The sequence below is a fragment of the Stomoxys calcitrans genome, chromosome 2 (genome assembly GCF_963082655.1).
Source record: "Stomoxys calcitrans chromosome 2, idStoCalc2.1, whole genome shotgun sequence".
Lineage (NCBI taxonomy): Eukaryota > Metazoa > Arthropoda > Insecta > Diptera > Muscidae > Stomoxys > Stomoxys calcitrans.
Window position 1 is genome coordinate 111,318,871 of NC_081553.1, and position 23,684 is coordinate 111,342,554.

The 23,684-nt window shown below is 38.4% G+C and overlaps 1 protein-coding gene across 3 annotated transcripts in view; it reads right to left on the reverse strand.

Annotated features, from left to right (window-relative positions):
* LOC106091746 (proteoglycan Cow) overlaps positions 1 to 9,420 on the reverse strand; it is a 460,306-nt gene extending 450,886 nt beyond the window's left edge. The window contains exons 1-2 of one of the 3 annotated variants that reach the window (XM_059363931.1): positions 9,316 to 9,420; positions 8,157 to 8,415 (exon numbers count right to left, since the gene is read on the reverse strand). In XM_059363931.1, coding sequence (XP_059219914.1) covers positions 8,157 to 8,294 — 138 coding nt within the window. In that variant the 5' untranslated portion in view covers positions 8,295 to 8,415; positions 9,316 to 9,420. Of the gene's footprint in view, positions 1 to 8,156; positions 8,469 to 9,315 lie in introns of those variants that run through there. The other 2 variants (XM_059363932.1, XM_059363933.1) reach the window with 2 other exon arrangements.
* Positions 9,421 to 23,684: the final 14,264 nt, after the last annotated feature.

Here is a 23,684-nt window from a genome sequence, read left to right on the forward strand (position 1 = left end):
AGAACTTTAATGCCGTACTTGAAAAACTTGGCAATCTTTAATAGTAAGGTATGAGACAATGCTTTTGCTATTTTAACAGACTTGATGGTGTTTTGAAAATACTGCTCCATACCATACCAACCTCATTCGCAAGGAGTTTTGATTAGAGGTGTGGAGCATATCCTATTGTCATGAACTACTGCCATTACAGCTGAACAGACACTCCAACTTTCTGATACATGGCCTGATATTTGTTTTTCCTTCTTCTTCGACTTCTTTCACTGAACAATAACAGCCAACGCCGCTGCTTCTGCTGCTGCTATTGTTGTTATGACGAAATGCAAAGAAGTGGTAAATCGGCTTTAATGTCTACTTTTATTCCCCTCAAACGATTAAATTCTGTTTCTTTCTCTCTTCGCTGCCTGCTCTCCCCCACAAACAATGTTATGCCTTTAGTTAAAGCAGCAAATTGGAAGTGAGTGTATGAGTCTTAGACTCTCTCCATGTCACTTCACAAGTATGGATGTGTATAGGGATAAGAGCTATCAAAACTGTTGGTATTCCACACACACACAGTCAACAGCAAAATGGCATAGCAGTGAAAGAGATTAATTTGAAAATACATTAAAGCTTCACTCGCTGGGGGAAATATTTTCTTGTTGATTTTGGCCAAATAAGCCTGTAATCGTTGAGGCGTTTTACATCTTTCAATGATGTTTTGAAAAAAAAGAATCTTCTCCGATTACACGATAGACAAAGACAAGAGCTCCGACATCGAAGATAGGAGGAAATGTAATTTATTGTCTTTTCTTCTAGTGAAACCTTTGAAAATATGTTAGCAAGTGTGTATTTGTTTGCCATGCAATTTGTGCGTGTGACTCTTTAAAGCAGTGTTGCCAATTTGTTGGTAAGTCAATAGTTTTTAAGCTTTACTCGAGAAAAAAAGAAAATATATAACAACGTGTAATGGAGGCCACCGTAGCGCAGAGGTTAGCATGTCCGCCTATGACGCTGAACGCCTGGGTTCGAATCCTGGCGAGACCATCAGAAAAAATTTTCAAACGGTGGTTTTCCCCTCCTAATGCTGGCAACATTTGTGAGGTACTATGCCATGTAAAACTTCTCTCGAAAGAGATGTCGCACTGCGGCATGCCGTTCGGACTCGGCTATAAAAAGGAGGCCCCTTATCATTGAGCTTAAAACTTGAATCGGACTGCACTCATTGATATTTGAGAAGTTTGCCCCTGTTCCTTAGTGGAATGTTCATGGGCAAAATTTGCATTTGCAATAGTATTGCGAGCAGCAAATGACAGTTGTGAACATCGAAAATATCACATTTCACATTTTTCAATGGGATCGTGTCTGATTGATGGAAGATAGTTTGTCGAAGTTTCTTGATTAAAAATAACAAAATACATTACTATCGCTATTATTTTCTTCATGTTTCGCTTATTACAGTTATTCGCACAAATTTTAAAATAGTCTTAAAAGTCTTATGAATACAGAAAGTGATAGCTCATATAACAAGTCTCTTCGTGTAATAGTAGCTTTAGTCTTTTTTAATCAAGAAAGGCGGGTAGCACAGAGGGACGCATATCTCTCGCAATGGTGAGATTGACTATTCAAATACCTGTCGAGGAGAATCATTGTAAAAATAAATTTGATCATTAAGGTCGACTAGAAAGAGAATAAACAAAAGAAGTAAAATCGTGCTAAGCTCGGACGGGCCGAATCTTGGGAACCCACCACCATAGATTCTGCTAAAAATTTATACAGGGGCTTCCAGGGGCTCAAGAAGTCAAATCGGGAGATCGGTTTATATGGGAGCTATATCTGAATCTGAACCGATATGGCCCATTTTCAATCCCCAATTACCTACTAGCATCTGTGCAAAATTTCAAGCGGCTAACTTTACGCGTTCGACCTCTATCGTGATTTCAACAGACGGACGGACGGACATGGCTAGATCGACTCAGAGCATCGAAACGATCAAGAATATATATACTTTATTTGGTCTTAGACGTATATTTCGAGGTGTTACAAACGAAATGACTAGATTAGTATACCCCCATCCTATGATGGTGGGTATAATAATAATCTTCGCCCTAATAAAACAAAAACAATTTGAAAAACATAATTTACACAGTTTTTAATGAAGCACATAACCTTTTTTAGCCCCTATCAATCTCTCGTGAGAATATATGTATATCACTACGTTTTCTCCCGTACTGAAACCAAAATTACCGTAAAAAGCGATATTACCTGCGATAGTTTTCGACTGGAGGCCACCGTAGCGCAGAGATTAGCATGTCCGCATATGACGCTGAACGCCTGGGTTCGAATCCTGGCGAGACCATCTGAAAAAATTTTCAGCGGTGGTTTTCCCCTCCTAATGCTGGCAAAGTTTGTGAGGTACTATGCAATGTAAAACTTCTCTCCAAAGAGGTGTCGCACTGTGGCACGCCGTTTGGACTCGGCTATAAAAAAAGGAGGCCCCTTATCATTGAGCTTAAAACTTGAATCGGACTGCACTCATTGATATATGAGAAGTTTGCCCCTGTTCCTTGGTGGAATGTTCATGGGCAAAATTTGCATTTGCAGTTTTCGACTGCCTTGTGTGCCGACTCGCGTGATAGAAAATGTTTGTAGGGATGTAGAATAAGCGCTCGCATCGAAAACAAGTAAGTACTGACTTTAGTAGCACTAAGCCTTACACCCCAGTGAATGCTAATGCATTGCTTATTTAAAGCCAAAGGGCTATAATCTCATGCGATCGTCATGTAAATTGAATTTTGAATGAATTTTCCGAATATTTTACGAGTAGCTGTAATTTGCAATCATATATGACATGTAAATATGAAATAATTTTATGTATAACTAGCCGAACCGGACCCGCTTCGCTGCGCCTTCTTTAACTTTCTAATATCTTTTTAGGGTTGGGGCACTTCGCCCTGAATGTGTATATCGAATTCGTGCCACTGTAGCCTATGTCCGCCTATTACGCTGAACGAATGCCTTCAAATCCTGGCAATAACAATGGACAAAATTTAAAGCGGTGGTGATCCCCTCTTAATGCTGGCGATATTTGCCATGCATGGGGTCATGTAAAAAATTCTCCCTAAAGAGATGTCGCCCTGCGGCACGCCATTCGGACTCGGCTTTAAAAAAAATCCCTTATCATTGAGTTTAAACTTGAATCGGAAAGCTTTCATTGACGTGTGAGAAGTGTGTCCCTTTTCGGTTGCTGCGTAAATTTTTACTCCATTCCCAAATACCTTTCTTTTGAGTCATATATTATCGTATTGGTAAATATTTCCGGTTTAGAGAGACACTTGGCCCTTAATGTAAATATACGCTACGATCTCTACTTTTAAATACATTTTATATAAGCCCCATAATGGCATGATCGGTAAATAAATTCTGTTTGAGGTTGGCATGGACCCCAGGGACTTTGTCCAGAAAATGAGTATCAATTTACCGAAAATCAATCAATTTAAACATCAAATAGCTTTTATATAATAGGGAGGTGTTATCGGGTGGGGCAGTTCCCCAAACATATGGCTCTTCAATTTAATATCAAATTCGTTTTGTTTTCTCTCAAGCTCCTTTCGTTTGAGCTCTATATTTCGTGATTGGTCTATATACCCATTTGGCGGGATTTGGACGGCCACCTTGGCACCCGACCCCAACAATAGAAACCATGTTTTGTTTTGACTATGAGATTGTAAAAAAAATTCAAACAAATCGCATTACCAATCTCCGAGATCTGGCGGTTTTGAAAATTAGGGTAATGAGAAGTGCTTTTTAGGGGGAGGAATGCCACTCAGACATTTCGACTCAAATATGGATATCAAATTCGTGCTGCGTTAGTCCCATATTGACATGGTCAGTAAATGTGAAATGTTTGGAGGGTGTTTTTGGGGCTGGGACGGCCACCGGCACTTTGCCCTGAAAATAGATATGAAATTCGTTCTTTACTCCCAAATACCGTTGATTTAAGCGCCATATTGCCATAATCGGAAATAAAGTTCAGTTTAGGGGCTCTTTAGAGCGGGGCTTGAATACTCATCAAAGAATGATTTGAATACCGTATTTATTGTGTATGAATCCATTCACGAAAATCTTGCATATTGCCGTCACCATACATCGTTTCATAACAACAACATGTAGCACAATTCAAATTGAGAGAAAAGGACGACAATGTTGCCTAGCATAGCATGTCTCACCTAACACTCACAAAAGCAACGAACACATAGCGAATGGTTCTCACTGGGTCCACCGTATCGCAATGTTAGCATGTTCGCATATGACGCTGAATGCCTGGATTTGAATCCTGGAGAGAACATCAGCAGTGGTTATCCCCTCCTATTGTTGGCGACAATTGTGAGGTAATATGCCATGCATAGAAGCCCTGTGAAAACTTCTCCCCAAAGAGGTGGCGCACTGGGGCACACCGCACTGTGAAGAGTTCGACCTCAAAAGCGCCGTTTAATTCAAAATTTAAATTTCAAGCTATAATAAAATATAATCCGACATTCAAAAGGGTCGAAATTTTCTTTCATATTCCGGAAAAAATATGATTTTTGGCCATCTAAACTTGTGTAACATGCATTTTTTTAGATTTTTTTCTATTTAACATGATTTGGTATAATTTTTGTACAAACCTATTTGAAATATAATTTTCATGGGCAAATTTGCATAAATTTCCCATATAAACCTGTTTTAATTTTTACAGTTCTTAGAGGGCACAATTATAATACGATCTAGATGAAATTTTGCAAGTGATGATTTGCTACGACTTCCAACATTCATGCAAAGTATGGTTCAAATTGGTCCACAAAACGATATAGCTCCCTCATAGACCGATTTCTTTACTCGATTCCTAGCGCCCTAAGATGTCCAAATCGGTCCACAATCTGATATATTTCCCATATAAACCGATCTCTCAATTGAATTTCTGGGAGGGCAACACTTTAATCTGAAACTGAAAATGTTAATGAGGAATTTTGCTAAAACATTCATCATCCGAATCAAGTACAGTCTAAACCGGTGTATAAATTAACAAAGCATATAACCGATTTCCCGACTTGATGTCTTATTTCCATAGAGCACCCAATTATTATTCGTTTTGATAAAAAAAATGTATGATGACTTTTGTTATCTATCATATGCCAAATGTAGCCCTAACCTGATGTAGCGTGAAAAATATAAGCTTCTAGAGACTCTAAAAGTCCCTTAAATATCGTGGCAACCTGGGTGGTGTGGCTTAATTTTATCGACTTTTCTTCAGTTTTTGTTCCTTAGACATCAGTTGTATCATTTCTGACGAAAGGTTGTATGCACGGAGTCAACCAGAATCGAAATTATCAAGCCGGAGTCGGAAAATTTATCCGACCCGAGCCGTGGATCATTTTTAGCAGCCTTGCACTGCTTTATAGATTGCCCAGCTGACCGGATCATGCCCTACTGAGAAAATGGTTTATTGTAGTCTGTAGTCTTCTGTCTGCTTAACTATTCTGTCTAACCCAATGCACCACATAAATATAAAGGAAAAATTCCCAGCGTTTTGATTAAAAACCAGTAAGGAAGGGCAAAATTCGGTCGGTGCCGACTGTATAATACCCTACACCTACCCTATAGGTACAATGTGGGAGCTATTTCCAACTCTGAACCAATTTTGATGGACCTCGGCGAGCAAATATATTCAAACTGTAATAACCACGATTGACAATTGACAACATTATTGCAAATTGCACAAAATCTGACGAACATATATATAGGAGCTATATCTAATTCTGAAACCGTTGTACAAAGTTTTGGAAAGATTGGTTAATAAATGCGCTTGCAATGGTTCTAGGAGTGAAAATCGGGCGATATATATGAGAGTTATATCTAAATCTGAACCGATTTCTGTGAAATTCCCCAGTAATGTCGAGACTCATAAGAAAATCCGTTCCGCCAAATTTCGAGAGAATCGGTTAACAAATGACCATTTTATTGCATTATTTCTGCAAATCGGACGAACATATATATGAGAGGTATATTTAAATCTGAACCGATTTCAAGCAAACTTCTCATATATTGTGGTAGTCGTCGAAGAAGGCGAAGATTGGTCAATAAATGCGCTTGCAATGGCTCTAGGAGTGAAAATCTGGCTATATATATGTATATATATATATATATATATATACATATATATATATATATATATATATATATATATATATATATATATATATATATATATATATATATATATATATATATATATATATATATATATATATATATATATATATATATATGAGAACTATATAACTCAGAACCGATTTCTATGAAATTCACCAGTAACGTCGAGAGTCATAAGTAAGTCCTTCCTGCCAAATTTTGAGAGAATCGGTTAACAAATGAACTTTTTATTGCATTATTACTGCTAATCGGACGAACATATATATGAGAGGTATATTTAAATCTGAACCGATTTCAAGCAAACTTCTCATATATTGTGGTAGTCGTCGAAGAAGGCGAAGATTGGTCAATAAATGCGCTTGCAATGGCTCTAGGAGTGAAAATCTGGCTATATATATGTATATATATATATATATATATATACATATATATACATATATATATATATATATATATACATATATATATATATATATATATATATATATATATACATATATATATATATATATATATATATATATATATATATATATATATATATATATATATATATATATATATATATATATATATATATATATATATATATATATATATATATATATATATATATATATATATATATGAGAACTATATAACTCAGAACCGATTTCTATGAAATTCACCAGTAACGTCGAGAGTCATAAGTAAGTCCTTCCTGCCAAATTTTGAGAGAATCGGTTAACAAATGAACTTTTTATTGCATTATTACTGCTAATCGGACGAACATATATATGGGAGCTATATCCAAATCTGAACCGATTTTTCCAATTTCAATATGCTTCGTCTCTTAGCCAAAAAATATGCCCATACCAAATTTGAAGACGATCGGATGAAAATTGCGACCTGTAGTTTGTACACAAATTAACTTGGATACGCGGACAGACAGACGGACATAGCTAAATCGAAACAGAAAGTGATTCTGAGTCGATCGGCATACTTATCAATGGGTCTATCTCTTTTCCTTTTGGGTGTTACAAACAAATGCACTAAGTTATAATACCCTGTACCACAGTAGTGGTGTAGGGTATAAAAATAAAAGTGCAGTTTTATATAGGAGCTATATCCAGATATGAACCTCTCTCTCCCATCTGCATTCCTTAACGAGCTTCATCAATAAGAAGTGTCCGTGAAAAATGTCAAGTGGATTAATTTATTCGATCGTACGAGTGTACATGATGTCTGCAGACGACTTGAAATTATCAAAAAGAATAGGAATATATAAACTTTATAGTGTCGGGGATCTTTATTTTGTGATTGCTATGATTCATTCATATACTACAATACTTGATAGCTGAGGTTCGTTTATCAACCTCCAGAAAGCCTTTATTCAAATTTTCAACACCGAGTTTATACCCTCACTTTTGATGGTGAAATTTGTGAGCAACATGCATCATCATGTCGATTTGCTGCATGCCTTTAGACTTGCACGTGCAGACATACGGACATGTCTAAATCATCTTAAAAGTTGGGACTATTAAAAACTCATTGCCATCTTTTATAATATTCCAATACAATATAACCAAACAACAAAAAAAAGTTATCCCCTTTTGACTCTTTTCTACTTAATTTACCTTTTCATTTAATTTTTAATTTTAAACATACATATTGTACGACAATATATCTTTATAAAGAATAAACAAAACAAAATAGCTTTTGGCAACATATAATAACAAATACAATAACCCCAAAAAAAATATTGTTTCGGGGTTGCCCATAATTCATCTTTTTTTCGTTTCATAAATGGCAACCCTGCCCTCAAGTAACCATCTAAAATAAGGCAAAAATGTTAGACATTGATCTATGAGGGGATGGGAAATCTTTGTCGCCGTCATCGTTGCGATGATATGTCGTTGTCAGTGGGGTTGGTTATGGTGGTGGTGGTGGTACAAATAGGAATTTTAGTATGCTTGCTTTGCTAGTCGTCTACTGAGTGAGTGACTTACCTCATCGATAAATTCAAAATCACCGCCATTTTCGCCAATATACTTTTTAGGTTTCTTGGCTTCAGCGCCAGGGGCCAACGATGATGACATCAATAAGACCAGACCAATAATGGTCGTGAGCCACACTAAACACTTCATAATAGTTAAAATTGAGTTTTCACAACTTGTATGGAACAATTATTTTATTTATTTATTGATTTTCAGTTGTAGTTGTCTGATTTCAATCGAGTATAAGAACAGAATTTTGCACTGTAAACACCTTTGAAAAATAATTAAAATTTTGTTTTTATATATTTTGTAAAGTGAAATTCTTCAAATCTTCAACTATTCGCCGCATTAAACAAATCAACGCGTTTTACCGGTTCGAGGCAGTTACAACAAGACAGAGGAAACAACAAAAAATACTTTGACACTTGTTTTTTTGTAGTTTTTTCCCAAAAGGAATTTAATTACTATTGTCTACAAGCAACGGCGACACTGACACTCACACACAGACAGTTTGGCTATTCTGAATTTGTCAACCACGCAACCACACACCCGCACTCACATTTGCAGAAACTCAGTCCAGCTTCTTCATGCAGTCGTCTTATTTACAACTCATTCACTCAACCTTTTACTCACTTTTCCAATCATCCACATGCTCTCAGACTTTCTCTCGCACTCTCGCCCGACCCAAACACCTTACACACAAAACAGTTTACACTTTGTTTTTTTCTTTTTTTTTGCACACTTTACTCCCCCGGGTCCCCTTGTGCGCATGTACAAATACTGTGGTAATGCCGTTTGCTGCCTTCTGATTTAATTCCTTTCTTCTTTATCTGCTTTCGTCTTGTTTGTAAGATTTATTTGGATTTTGTTGCTTGTTGTTTTCCTCCGTCTGTTTGTTTGCGGAGAATAGTAAATTTTATTCAATTAGAACACAAATATTTGCTAAGGTTTATTTTTTGCTTAAGGTTCTAGCTCATTCTATACACTTTGATTAGTTTGAGGGGTTAATTTCTTTGTTTTTCTTTCTATTGACTTCACTTCACTTATTTGTTTTGCTTTTTATTATTATTATTATTTGTATATTCTTTCCCCTTTTACTGTGTGTTTTTAGTTGTTTAGTGGAGCATTTGAGAGTAAAAATGTTTGCTCCTTTTCCGTTTAGCTATTTTACCTTTGAACACGACCACGTCTAAACGTCTACTGATTTGTTCTTCTATGGGAATTTTCACTTTTAGCTTTGGTATTTTTTAACTTCTCCGCCATGGCTCCAAGAAATCGGTCAGGCGCTCTCTGCGGTTTGACATCTGTCAATTTGTGTTGCATTGTTTTTGCTAATTGACTCTTTTTGCAGAGTGGTGGTGGTGAATTTCTTCAACAATGTCTAACAGGACTGGGACTTGTTTTATGTCCATAAATAAAGCAGAATATTTTAGACAATGAGACGCTGTTTCAGCGTACTTTTGTTGTTTAAAAACACGATCACGCTGTAAAATGTTCTTTTAGAGAGATGGTAGGAAAGATATTACAGAATTTTAATATATGTAGTGATAATATTTATTTTATTTATTTATTTATTTGATAAACTAATAATAAGAATTTATTTATTAATGTATGAATGAAAGAGCAATATCAATAGATATACAAGATTTAATAATTTAAGACAGTGAGTTGTGTTAGGCCAGTCGATATCCTTCTTCAATTTGGCCCAGATCGGTCCAGATTTGGATATAGCTGCCATATAGACCGATCACTCGATTTAAGGTATTGGGTCCATAAAAGGTGCATTTATTATCCGATTTTTCCAAAATTTGAGACAGTGAGTTGTGTTAGGCCAGTCAATATCCTTCTTCATTTTGGCCCAGATCGGTTTAGATTTGGATATAGACCGATCGCTCGATTTAAGGTCTTGGGCCCATAAAAGGTGCATTTATTATCCGATTTTGCCAGAATTTGAGACAGTGAGTTGTCTTAGGCCAGTCGATATCCTTCTTCAATTTAGCCCAGATCGGTCCAGATTTGGATAAAGCTGCCATATAGACCGATCGCTCGATTTAAGGTCTTGGGCCCATAAAAGGTGCATTTATTATCCGATTTTGCCAAAATTTGAGACAGTGAGTTGTGTTAGATCAATCGACATCCTTCTTCAATTTGGCCCAGATCGTGTCAGCCATCTATATGTAGCCGTTGGGATTTTTGGACTCTTTTTTGATTCTCTTTCTGTAAGATTCTCTTTCATTTCTTAATTTTGTTGCTGAATAGGTGATTCTTACAAAATGCTAGGGCCTTTGAAAGCATGGTTACAACAGCCTCCATTAGGGTTTCAATTGTAAGGATAATAAACAGTTACATTATTATGGGGGCTTGTTATTGATTAGAAGAAATTGTCTTGAAAAATTTTCAGGGATGCTCCGCTGCATCTTCTTTCACTCTCTAATAGCTTTTATTGGAGCCCTATATTGACATGGTCGGTAAATACATCTTGTTTGGTGGTGGGACGGCCCCTCAATCAATGTGGATGTTAAATCGTACTTTACTCCCACATATCTTTCATTAGAGCCCCATATTGGAACGGTCGGTAGAAATGTCCAATTCGGGGATTATTTGAGTGTGAGGTGACCTCCCAGATACTTGAGCCCGAATGTGGACATTATATTCGTGCTCTACTCCCAAATATCTATCATTCGAGTTCCATATTGCCATGGTTGGTATATAGGTCTGATATGCTATGGTTTGGTGGACCGCCAGACGCTAAGTCCCAAAAGTGAATATGGTCAGTAAATGTCCGATTTTGGGGACTGTTTGGGGGTTGGGCGGCCCACATTTGAATATCATATTCGTTTTCTACTCTCAAATACCTTAAATTTGAGTTCCATATTGTCATGATTGCTCTATATATCCATTTTGCGTGCTTTGGGTGTAGGAACGCCCCTTAGGTAACCCACCTCAAATTTGGATACCAAATTTTTGTTTTTATAATGCAAACAAAATTTTGCTTGAACAGCCAAACCCATCACCGAGATTTGGTATTTTGGAAAATTAGGGCAAGGGGGAGGGTACGTCCCCCTTCTGATATCTAAAAATTAAGTGCCTTATTTTGACCATGGGACGATTCAGAACCATCTGTGATTTCAAGAAAATCTGTTTAGCTTAAGTCCATATGGAACCCTCCTCCATAGGAAGGGGCGTATACTTTTTTCGTCATTCCGTTTGTAACACATCGAAATAGTCGTCTAACAACCCATAAAGAATATATATTCTTGATCGCCATGACATTTTTAGTCGACCTAGCCATGTCCGCCCGCCTGAAAAAAGCACGCTTACTTTCGAAGGAGTAAAGCTTCCTGCCAGTGTAGGTCGATTGTGATTGTAAACGTGCCATATTGGACCATGCCATATAAACTGATCTTGGATCTTGACTTCTAAAGCTTTTAGATGGCGCAATTTTTATCCAAGTATGATCCGAATCGGTCCATAACCTGATATAGCTCCAATTGCATGGCAATTTTTATCCATTATCCTATAAAGATAAACTTCACGGCAAATCTATTTCGCTCAGGATGTACCCTACTCTAGAAAGGGATATTCGTGGGCAAATTTACACCATACGGATTTCAAATGACTTTCTGCGATGAATGTCTTCCATTCTTAGGTCCACGGGATCTTTAAGGTGCGCAGGGGTATGCTGGATTGGAAGTATTCTGTTACGCTCAAAGTAATGGAACTCGACATATTGAAGAAGGAGAGTTAAGGAAGGTGGAATGAAGAGAGTAAAGGAAATCTGACGAAGGTCTTACACTTCCTGGCACTGAGAGCGATACAAGATGGCATCTTTAGGATACCAATTTACTACAGGAAAGGTTGGGTGGCTCATATTTTATTAGGTTGCCCAAAAAGTAATTGCGGATTTTTTAAAAGAAAGTAATTGCATTTTTAATAAAACTTAGAATGAACTTTAATCATTTTTTACACTTTTTTTCTAAAGCAAGCTAAAAGTAACAGCTGATAACTGACAGAAGAAAGAATGCAATTACAGAGTCACAAGCTGTGAAAAAAATTGTCAACGCCGACTATATGTAAAATCCGCAATTACTTTTTGGGCAACCCAATATGTGAGAACGATAATAACTCGATCTACACGAAAGACTCTAAAATGATGTCAGGAAAGAGATTAGAGGTCCTCTCTGATGCATTAGTACATCAGCATGTCCTTGAGACTGCCGGTTGAGTGTAATGTCTTTCATTCAGAGGATTGCTCTATACCGATGGGCACAATCAAAATTCTACCAAGGAATCTTCCACCTTTGAAACTAACTGTACAAAATATCTAAGTAAACTGCAAGCTAATGGCATAACAACAACTTTTATTTCTGAACACGCCGACATTCCAGTATGCTGGAAAGGGCTCGGCCTCGGATAGCTAAACCGCAACCAATCTCGCTTACATGTAATTTGCCGAATTTCCTAAACTAATACAAGTCATAGCCATGAAAGAGACAGAGTCAAGGTGGGATTCTGCACATGATTTCCGTATTTTAAGAACTCATTGTCAGGACAACTGTTGGAGCATGATGAATGAATGATAGCTTGCGGTAAGATTTCAGTAAATAAAATGCTTTTTTATTGGACTTTGTGATACCCTATCTATGGGTTCAATTGATCTTAGTCTTAAGCTCACTACCTAGATAATTTCAACCCTACATCATTATTATTTTCCAATTTTTTTCAGTGTAAAAAGTTGAGCATGCGCTTCAGAAACTTGTTCAAATTCACCATACCTCTCAGAGAAATCTTCCGTGTGCCATATCACAGAGAACAAAAGCCGACATTGTGACTTCATAGTCAAAAAGCACCCAAAATCACCCTCCCACTCACCACCACCTTCCTCGGCCATGGCACAGACAATTCAGGGATGAATGTTACACATCACTGGACGGGAAATCGATTTGAAATATGTTTTGCTATTTGTTGTTGTCTTTTGGTGTGTGTGTGTGTGTGTGTGAATCCCCCTTTGTGTCTTCCATCCAAGCGATGACTCAATGTCTGTAATGGTTGTGATGGGGCCGGTGCCGATGAGCCATGCAAATACTAGAGATGAGCCGGAGATGCAAAAGATGAAAGTGTGCAGAGTCAAAGGTGAGTTTGGCTTAAATCTGAATTCAACACATTCTCAAATGGCGCAATCACATTGAACAAAAGATTGCCGTCGATTGTTTTTAAGCACTGCAAATTCTCTTTTAATTGAGCATGTCGTGTGATAAAAGTTTATTTCATTTCTTCGTTTTTCGTCATTTAATAGCAGTTGTCGTCAGTGACAGCGATAGAAGACAAATGTTGCTGTTGTTTTGCACCAAGAAAGCAGACTATGATGATAATGGAGATGATTGCGAGTATGGTGGCAGTGATGATGATGACGATGACGTTTTTTACTTAGGACATGACATCGAACACATAGTAGATCCTGCCCACAAAAACATCAGCAGACAATAACAGGAGGAAAAGACAAAAACACATCTACTGACAGCTTTCATCACGAACATTTTGTCGCCCTAGAAAATGTGGCTAGGGATGGTGGATGCATTATTACACAAATGTCATTGCAGGCAATTGTCCATGGAATCCTGCAATTGCTTTGTGCTGGTGATAAAAATTACCAAGACACCTTTAGCACATAATGTTAACAGTGTTGCCAACGAACATTCTGCCCAAAAGATTTACAATTTTTTAAAATAGTTATTTTTGTATTAATTTTTATACCAACAAATCCTTTTAAAATTACCAAACGTATAACTTGAAAGAGTTTTCATAAATATATTCTCCCAGGTCAAATTTGCAAACAAAATATCGAAGGCAATCTTCTGGCTCTTATCGCCGAATCGTTTGCAAATGCAAAGAATTGTGCAAAATTCGGAGTGAACATTAATCTTCATCCTAGAATGCAAGACTTTCGAGAAATCACTATAAATCAATGGCCTTCTAATGTCCTTTAAGAAGATAAACTACTTTTACTAAACCAAAAAAAAACCATATTTAGCAGAAAAATTCCAAAACGGGCAACCCTAAACGTTAGCCAGGCATTCAAGTAAGCCAGCATGCCGGCCATGCAGCCACCTAAACTAAGAACAAAGAAAAGTTACACAATCAACAACTTAGTGTTGTCGGCGCTCCACATAGTCCGGGGGTAACACGTTTGTCTTCAGCCTTTTGGGTCATGAACCTTTTTAGCAACATTGTGACACTTTTTAAATGACATTTCACAGTTCACTTATGCCGAATAGAGCAAAGACCTGTTATGTCATCATTCACATTCACATACAATGAACATTTATCAAAATCCTGCACTTATGGAACACTTTTCTTTAATCAGTTAATGTCATTTCATTACCATTAGCATTACTTTGTGGTAATTATTAAGATTGCATTATAAGAAAGGACCTCTGGGCAATCAAGCATTGAGCATTTCAATAGACTATAAGTCTTAAGATATTTACTTCAATAGAACATTGGGGAAATAAAACTATTTGAAGACAATGTTTGCTTAAGTATTCCTCTGAGATAAAATATACCACAGGAACAGAAGAAGGATGATGCCTTCCAGATCCTTACGTTGAACCATCCAGATCGCTTTAGGATGCCCAATTACTTGCGAATGTTCACATCCGCTAAATCAAACAGGTTCTTCAAGAAAAGAGAACCTAAAGTAGAACTCCTTCGAACTGCTAGTGCGGAACACACACACAAAAGATGTTCTATAGCCTCATCTTCTTCAATGTCCTCACAGCTTCTGCAAAAGTCGTTGCTGGCAACCTTCAGTCTGTCAGCTTGTTTTCCAATTAGACAGTGACCTGTCATGACGGACACAATGAGTGAGACGTCTGTTCTAGCCAATGAAAGCAAAGCAGTAGACCTCTTCAAGTCTAGATTAGGCCACATAGCTTTGGAATGCTCACAGTCACCTCTTTGTGATCATCTATCATTCGTTTTCCTTCGGGCCAGGTCCTGAAACTTAGCTTACATATCGCTAGAGGCATACCCTCAGATTCCAGTATCCCTGGAAGGTGTAGGGTAGTTCCTAGTCTCGCAAGCTCGTCCGCTTTACAGTTCCCTGGGATATCTCTGTGGCCCGGCAACCAGAAGAGGTGAATTTTGAACTGCTCAGCCATCTCGATGAGAGATCTGCGACAGTTAAGGGGGGTTTTTGTGTTCAGAAATACGTTCTCCAGTGATTTAATGGCTGCCTGGCTGTCTGATAATATATTTATGTCAATCGTCGTAATGACATTATATCTTAGCCATTCCACCACTTCCTTAATTGCAAGTATCTCCGCTTGATACACACTGCAGTGGTCGGGTAACATTTTCGATATGACCAGTTCTAGATCTTTAGAGTACACCCCAAAGCCCACCTGGTCGTTTTATTAGGAACCTTCCGAAGTCTATGTAACTTCTGTTACCAAGGATATCATGGTTCCAATCGGTTCTATCAAGTGTGGTACAGTACGTTTTAACAAAAAGCGGCTCAGGTAGGATGTTATCAACACTGTCTGAAACATCGGATATTGCATCAAGGATAAACAGTATCCGTAGCCGCCACATGACCAATGAGAAAGCTCCCTTAACCTCACGGCAATTTGGGTAGCCACAATGTCCAGAGGCATAAGATGTAGCATTAAATTCAATGCATCAGAGTGCGGCTGTGATGCACAAACAAGCCATCCTTTGGATCCGGTTAAGTATTGAAGTGCCGTCCACCAGACCACAACACCATATAGCACAATAGGTCTGACAACTGCAGTATATACCCAATGCATGACAATAATGTCCAGAGGCATAAGATGTAGCATTAAATTCAGTGCATCATATGGTGTCGTCCTCAGTGAGGCTGTGATGCACAAACAAGCCATCCTTTGGATTCGGTTAAGTATTGAAGTGCCGTCCACCAGACCACAATACCATATAGCATTATAGGTCTGACAACTGCAGTATATCCCCAATGAATGGCCATAATGACCAGAGGCATAAGATGAAGCATTAAATTCAGTGCATCAGATGGTGTCGTCCTCAGTGAGGCTGTGATGCACAAACAAGCCATCGTTTGGTTCCGGTTAAGTATTGAAGCGCCGTCCACCAGACCACAACACCATATAACTTTATAGGTCTGACAACTACAGTATATACCCAATGCATGACACGCGGTCTAAACTCACAACTTTTGCCAATGGCTTTTGCAGGTGCCTTTCTTGTCCCTTCCAAAATATTGGATTTGAAGTTCAATTTCCTGTCCACCAAAACACCCATGTATTTTGCCCTTTCTGTAAATGAAACATTCGCTCCACTCAAGGAAACAGGTTCCACTGAAGGCAACTTGTATCTCCTGCTGAAAAGATCTACTTCTGCCTTCCACGGATTGATACCTAGTCCACTTTCGGAATCCCACTTTGCTATTGCACGTAGTGCTTCCTGAAGTATATCTCTTAGAGTGTTGGGAAACTTTTCCCTTACCGCAATTGCCACATCATCAGCATACGCGACCACTTTTACGCCTTTTTCTTCCAGAGATAGTATGGTAGAAGTATGGTAAAAAGGCCTAGTTTACAAAATAAAAAAAGATATTACCAATATATATTTATGGAATATTTGTGTTCAGATAGCCGGTGAAACCAGCTCAATCAAACTTATTCGAGTAGGTGTACCTCAAAGCAGTGTGCTTTGTCAACTACTATGTCTTTTATTTACAGCCGACCTCACACAATCGTAAAATGCTATGATTGACACTCGCTTATGATACAGGGCCCTAATCCGTAAACAAAGACGAAAACCTGTAAGAAAAGGCAAAAGTTGGGACTCTCCTCTCTCAAAAATCGCCGACTGCCCGCGGCCGCATTTGCATCTACTCCGCATAAAAACGGAGCTTTCCACCATCTGCAATCTGTGGACGCCCCCGGTAGCTTTTAGCTGAGCTTCCCGTGGTAACGATGGACACCATACAAGTCGCAGCTCAAAGTTCCAGCCTGTGTGATGCTCATAGTTATCCCGTGTCGACCGGGCCAAAACATAAAAGATTCCTTTAAATTCGTGGAGCTATTGTAAGTGTTTTTGTTGATGAGCATAAAATGATTACTGGCCCTATTTTACATTTTGAGCAATACTCACCAGGGCTCACCAGGGCCCTAACTGGTTAGAAGACACACACACACACAGCTACCGTTCAAATTTATGAGAGCTGAAATTATTTTGCATGCTTTGTAATGGCTTGAGTAAAGAAAAAAGTGGAAGCAAGTCCATCACTTTTAAACAGACGGAGATAGGCAGCTCGTACGTCGCTGATAAAAGAATTTTCTGATCCAAAAAAAAGCAAATGCAAAAAAACAACGGAGTATATCTGTGCCGATCTGCAAAACTTGATGTCTCATTCCTCTGCTTGCTTTGGCTTCATATGGCACTCATCCGAGTGGTGTTCATTTGCAAACAACACACGATGTCCGTCAACCAAATTGATAATGACATTCACTGAACGATTACCAAAACGATCGTGAATCTTTTTCTCCAACATTGTTTTTATCTGGCATGCGATACAGACAATTGCTTTGGCCAATGGCTATAGAGTGCCAAATTTTGGGTCTCATGCAGTTCTCTGGTAAACACCTTATTAATATTACAGATAAACGAATGGCCTCGACTCTATAGTCAATATTCCGTTGCCATAGCTTAAAAAATGTGTCAAAATGGAAAGCGCTCAATTACAACATAATCAGAGAATGTTCAAATTCTAAAAAGTTGAAAATATCTTAAACTTGCAAAACACGTGGAGGATGTTCAAACTCTGATGAAATTCTCCCAAATATGGCTATTCATAAAAATGCAGTTATTAATATTCATCATCAGCACCACACCACTTCACGCATTCCGTGATCGCCCGGATCTCCGCCTGCAGGTCCATATTAAGGTTTTAGACTGCCTGACCATAATACGGCCCTGCAGGCGGATATCCGGGCGATTATGGAATGCGTGAAGTGGTGTGGTCCTAACGCGAGGACGTCGAGTGTGAACATCTTTACCGACAGTAAAATTGCCATGAGGGCAATAACAACCAGGACGGTAAGATCACGGACAGTCTTGCAGTGTAAGAAGGAAATTAACGCCTTCTCTGAGGATGGCAAAATCCGCATCGTTTGGGTGCCGTGCCATGACGTAGTAAGGGGGAATGAAAGGGCAGACGATTTAGCGGTGAAGGCCAAAGGACTGCCGTCAATAAACTTGGTTAACCCGAAGACTTTCGGGTCGACGCAGTCCTGGTTAAGGGGATGGGTGACGAATGCACATGCAACATTGTGGAACAGCGAAACGGTCGGTAAGACGGCGAAAATCCTATGGGGGGATCCAGATCGTGAGTGAACGAGGCTGTTACTGAAAGGAAGCAAGAAGGAGGTCAGTATAGCTTTTGGTATCATAAATGGACACATAGGACTTCGAGCTCACTTATGTACAATCGGTGCGGCAAGTTATAGCATGTGTAGAGCATGCGGGGAAGATGATGAGACGTTGGAGGATTCCTATGTCATTGCACGGCATTCGCGTCTAACAGATACCGGCACTTAGGTGGGGACGTAATACCAGACATGAACCAACTTAGGGAAGTGGTATTGAAAACAATTGAGAATTTTATAGGTTAGGTTGAAAAGAGGGTGCAGATATTAATCCACCCCATGCCACTATGGACATACACCTAAGCCAATATTTTGTAAGTAGCATGGAATTCGTAACATAAACTTTTTTTAGGGGTTACTTTATTGTCTTTAGAGCGCACAACAAGCCGATTACTGGCTTATGTGTATGGTCATAGTGGCATGGGGCGGATTAATATCTGCACCCTCTTTTCAACCTAACCTAATATTCATCATTTGACATGATATAGAAGACTCAAGCGTAAAGATTGTTTTATATTTTTAAAAAACTCAGCATGTTTTTATTTGTTTTAGAAATGTTAAAACACCATTTCATCGTAGCTCAGTGCCTTCTTAACTTCAAATAATTTTTTTTTTCCAATATTTTGGAACTTTGCTTTTCCTTGTGGACATGCACAACACCGCTTCTCTTTCTCATTTTTAAGTTATCATACTGTAATCATCACCATCATTGACATCACCATTATATAGCCTTTCACCTTTGGCCAAGAGAAAATGAACTTTGGTTTGAAGTCTTTTTTTTCCTTTGACTCTGAATACTCTTTTTCGCCTTTTTTGGGTACAACACAAAAAATGAAGAAAAAACTAGAAGAAGAAGAAGAAGCGACGTCGTAATCATACTCTTGATAATATCAATGACTTTACAAATTTTACATGGCCCGTTTTTCTATCATAGTCGCTACCAAAAATTGTTTGGCTTGGTTGTTTGTCCTTTTGCAACAAGGATTTATGTGTATTTTATGTACCTAGCGAAGGGGGTGGGATAAATTCATATGAGATTTTTCTATCTCATTTCTAACTTCACCCCTGCCCCCTATGATGCCATATGAATTTCTATTGATATGGTCAAGTGGTTTGGCCATAGTTGGTCATCTTTATTCACCTAAAAAAGGTTTCGAAGCATGTACATGGCAGTGTTGTCAGATTGTGAGGCATGTCTGTTTTTTACACATTCCAACATACACTCATAGCTACAAAAAAGAATTTTTACAAGTGTATAGGTAGGTAAAAGGGACTCAGATCTTAAACCAAGTATTTTGATATTGAAATGATGGAATAAATGAAAACAAATGCTGTATTTGGAAATATGAATTGAGACTATAAAAATAACTCTCAAAATGTTGGGAAAATTATACATGTGAGGCTCAATGAGGAAGCAAACAAAAATATCATTGGCACATCAAAATAATAACAAGAACAAGTAAAAGCATGCTAAGTTCGGCCGGGCCGAATCTTATATACCCTCCACCATAGATCGCATTTGTCGAGCTCTTTTCCTGGTATCTCTTCTTAGACAAAACAAGATATTGGGAAAGATTTGCTCTGCTATTAGAGCGATATAAAGATATGGTCCGGTTTGGACCACAATTAAATTATATGTTGGAGAACTGTGTAAAATGTCAGCCAATTCGAATAAGAATGGCGGCCTTTGGGGGCTCAAGAAGTAAAATAGAGAGATCGATTTATATGGAAGCTGTATCGGGCTATAGACCGATTCAGACCACAATAAACACAATATGTTGATGGTCTTGAGAGAATCCGTCGTACAAAATGTCAGGCAAATCGGATAATAATTGCGACCTCTAGAGGCTCAAGAAGTCAAGATCCCAGATCGGTTTATATGACAGCTATAACAGGTTATGAACTGATTTGAACCTTATTTGACACAGTTGTTGAAAATAAGAATAAAATACGTCATGCAAAATTTCAGCCAAATCGGATAAGAATTGCGCCCTCTAGAGGCTCAAGAAGTCGAGTCCCCAGATCTGTTTCTATGACAGCTATATCAGGTTATGAACCGATTTGAACCATACTTGGCACAGTTATTGGATATCATAACAAAATACTACGTGCAAAAATTCATTCAAATCGGATAGAAATTGCGCTCTCTGGAAGCTCAAGAAGTCAAGATCCCAGATCGGTTTATATGACAGCTATATCAGGTTATGAACTGATTTGAACCTTATTTGACACAGTTGTTGAAAATAAGAATAAAATACGTCATGCAAAATTTCAGCCAAATCGGATAATAATTGCGACCTCTAGAGGCTCAAGAAGTCAAGTCCCCAGATCTGTTTCTATGACAGCTATATCAGGTTATGAACCGATTTGAACCATACTTGGCACAGTTATTGGATATCATAACAAAATACTACGTACAAAAATTCATTCAAATCGGATAAGAATTGCGACCTCTAGAGGCTCAAGAAGTCAAGACCCACGATCGATTTATATGACAGTTATATCAGGTTATGCACCGATTTGAACCATAGTTGGCACAGTTGTTGGATATCATAACAAAACACGTCGTGCAAAATTTCACTCCAATCGGATAATAATTGCGACCTCTAGAGGCTCAAGAAGTCAAGATCCCAGATCGGTTTATATGACAGCTATATCAGGTTATGAACCGATTTGAACCATACTTGGCACAGTTGTTGGATATCATAACAAAACACGTCGTGCAAAATTTCATTCAAATCGGATAAGAATTGCGTACTCTAGAGGCTCAAGAAGTCAAGACCCCAAATCGGTTCATATGGCAGCTATATCAGGTTATGAACCGTTTTGTACCATACTTGGCACAGTTGTTGGATATCATAACAAACGACGTCGTGCAAAATTTCAGTCAAATCGGATAAGTATTGCGCACTCTAGAGGCTCAAGAAGTCAAGACCCAAGATCGGTTTATATGACAGTTATATCAGGTTATGGACCGATTTGAACCATACTTGACACAGTTGTTGGATATCATAACAAAACACGTCGTGCAAAATTTCATTCCAATCGGAAAAGAACTGCGCCCTCTAGAAGCTCACGAAGTCAAGCCCCCAGATCGGTTTATATGACAGCTATATCAGATTATGAACCGATTTGAACCATACTTGGCACAGTTGTTGGATATCATAACAAAACACGTCGTGCCAAATTTCATTCCAATCGGATAAGAATTGCGCACTCTGGAGGCTCAAGAAGTCAAGACCCAAGATCGGTGTATATGGCAGCCATATCAAAACATGGAGGTATCAAAACAAAGGTACAGTAATTCAATCAGTTTATATTTCCTTTATTTTGAAAAAATAAAATAGGGTTATGCCTCAGACATCTAGGGGCTCGAGTAGTCAAACCTAAGAATAGGTTTATGTGGGGGCTATATTATTAATGAATCTATCTGGGCAACATGTTGTACGAATAGTGATGGGCAACATACTTCACATACCAAGTTTCAATCAGGGTTCTATGGACTCATGAAGTCAAATCGAAAAAACATTAACCAAAATTGGCTGTTAAACCGCAAGTCATACTCTGGCTGTATACTGCCGTTGTCAGACCTATAACTCAATATAGTGTTGTGGTCTGGTGGACGGCGCTTCGAAAATTCACCTTCTGTTCAATACTCCTGCGGACTCAAAGGATGGATTATTTGTGTATCACAGCCGCACTGAAGACGACAACATCTCATGTACTTAGTTTCATGCTACACCACATGCCCTTGACTTTGTGGCTAGAAAAATTGCTGCAACCACTGTTGTAAAGAAGCTTTCTATTTGGTCTTGCTGCTGCTACGGACCTTATGATGTCCTTGGTACAATGCCCGGTGTTTCAGGCAGTGTGCATTACACATTGCCTGAGCAGCTATTTGATAAATAGTACTGTCCTATTACTTCTGATAGAAACGATTGGAACTATAATATCCCTGGTAATAGAAGATACGCAGACTTCTGTATAGATAGTACCAGACTAGGCGATAAGGTGAAATGGCTAAAACATAATGCAATAACGATATTTGGCATAAATATCTGCTCAGACAGCTAGGCTGCTATTGAATCTCTGTAGAACGTATTTCTGAATTTAGAAACCGCCTTCGACTGCATCAAATCTCTTAACGAGATGGCTGAAAAGTTCAAAATGCACCTGTTCTGGGTGCGAGACCACATTCGGATTAGAATTTCCCCTTGTAGGGGCTCAAGAAGCAAAATCGGGAGATCGGTTTATATGGGAGCTGCATCAAGCTATCGATCGATTCAGACCATATTGAACACGCATGTTGAAGGTCATGGGAGAAGCCATTGCACAAAATTTCTGCCAAATCGGGTTAGAATTTCGCCCTCTAGAGGCTCAAGAAGTCAAGATCCCAGATCGGTTTATATGGGGGCTATATTAGGTTATGTACCGATTTGCGCCATACTTAACATAGTTGTTGGAAATCATAACAAAACACCTCGAGCAAAATTTTAGCCAAATCAGATGAGAATAGTGGCTTAAGAAGTCAAGATCCAAGATAGGTTAATATGGTACCTATACCAGGTTATGAACCGATTTGGACCATATTTCGCACAATTGTTGAAAGTGATATCAAAACACTTCAGTCAAATCGGACGAGAATTGTGCCCTCTAGAGGCTCAAGAAGTCAAGACCCACGATCGGTTTATATGGCAGCTATATCAAGTTATGAACCAATTTGAACCATACTTAGCACAGTACAAATCAGATAAGAATTGCGCCCTCTAGAGGCTCAAGAAGTGATATCAAAACACTACGTGCAAAATTTTGGACGATAACTGCGCCCTCTAGCGGCTCAAGAACTCAAATCCAAGGTTATGGACCGACTTGAACCATATTTGACACAGTTCAGCCAAATCGGGTAGAAATTGAGCCCTCTAGAGGTTCAAGAAGTCAAGACCCACTATCGGTTTATATGGCAGCTATATCAAGTTATGAACCTATTTGAACCGATACTTAGCACAATTGTTGAAAGTGATATCAAAACACTACATGCAAAATTTCGAACGAGAACTGCGCCCTCTAGCGGCTCAAGAACTCAAGATCCAAGTTATGGACCGACTTGAACCATATT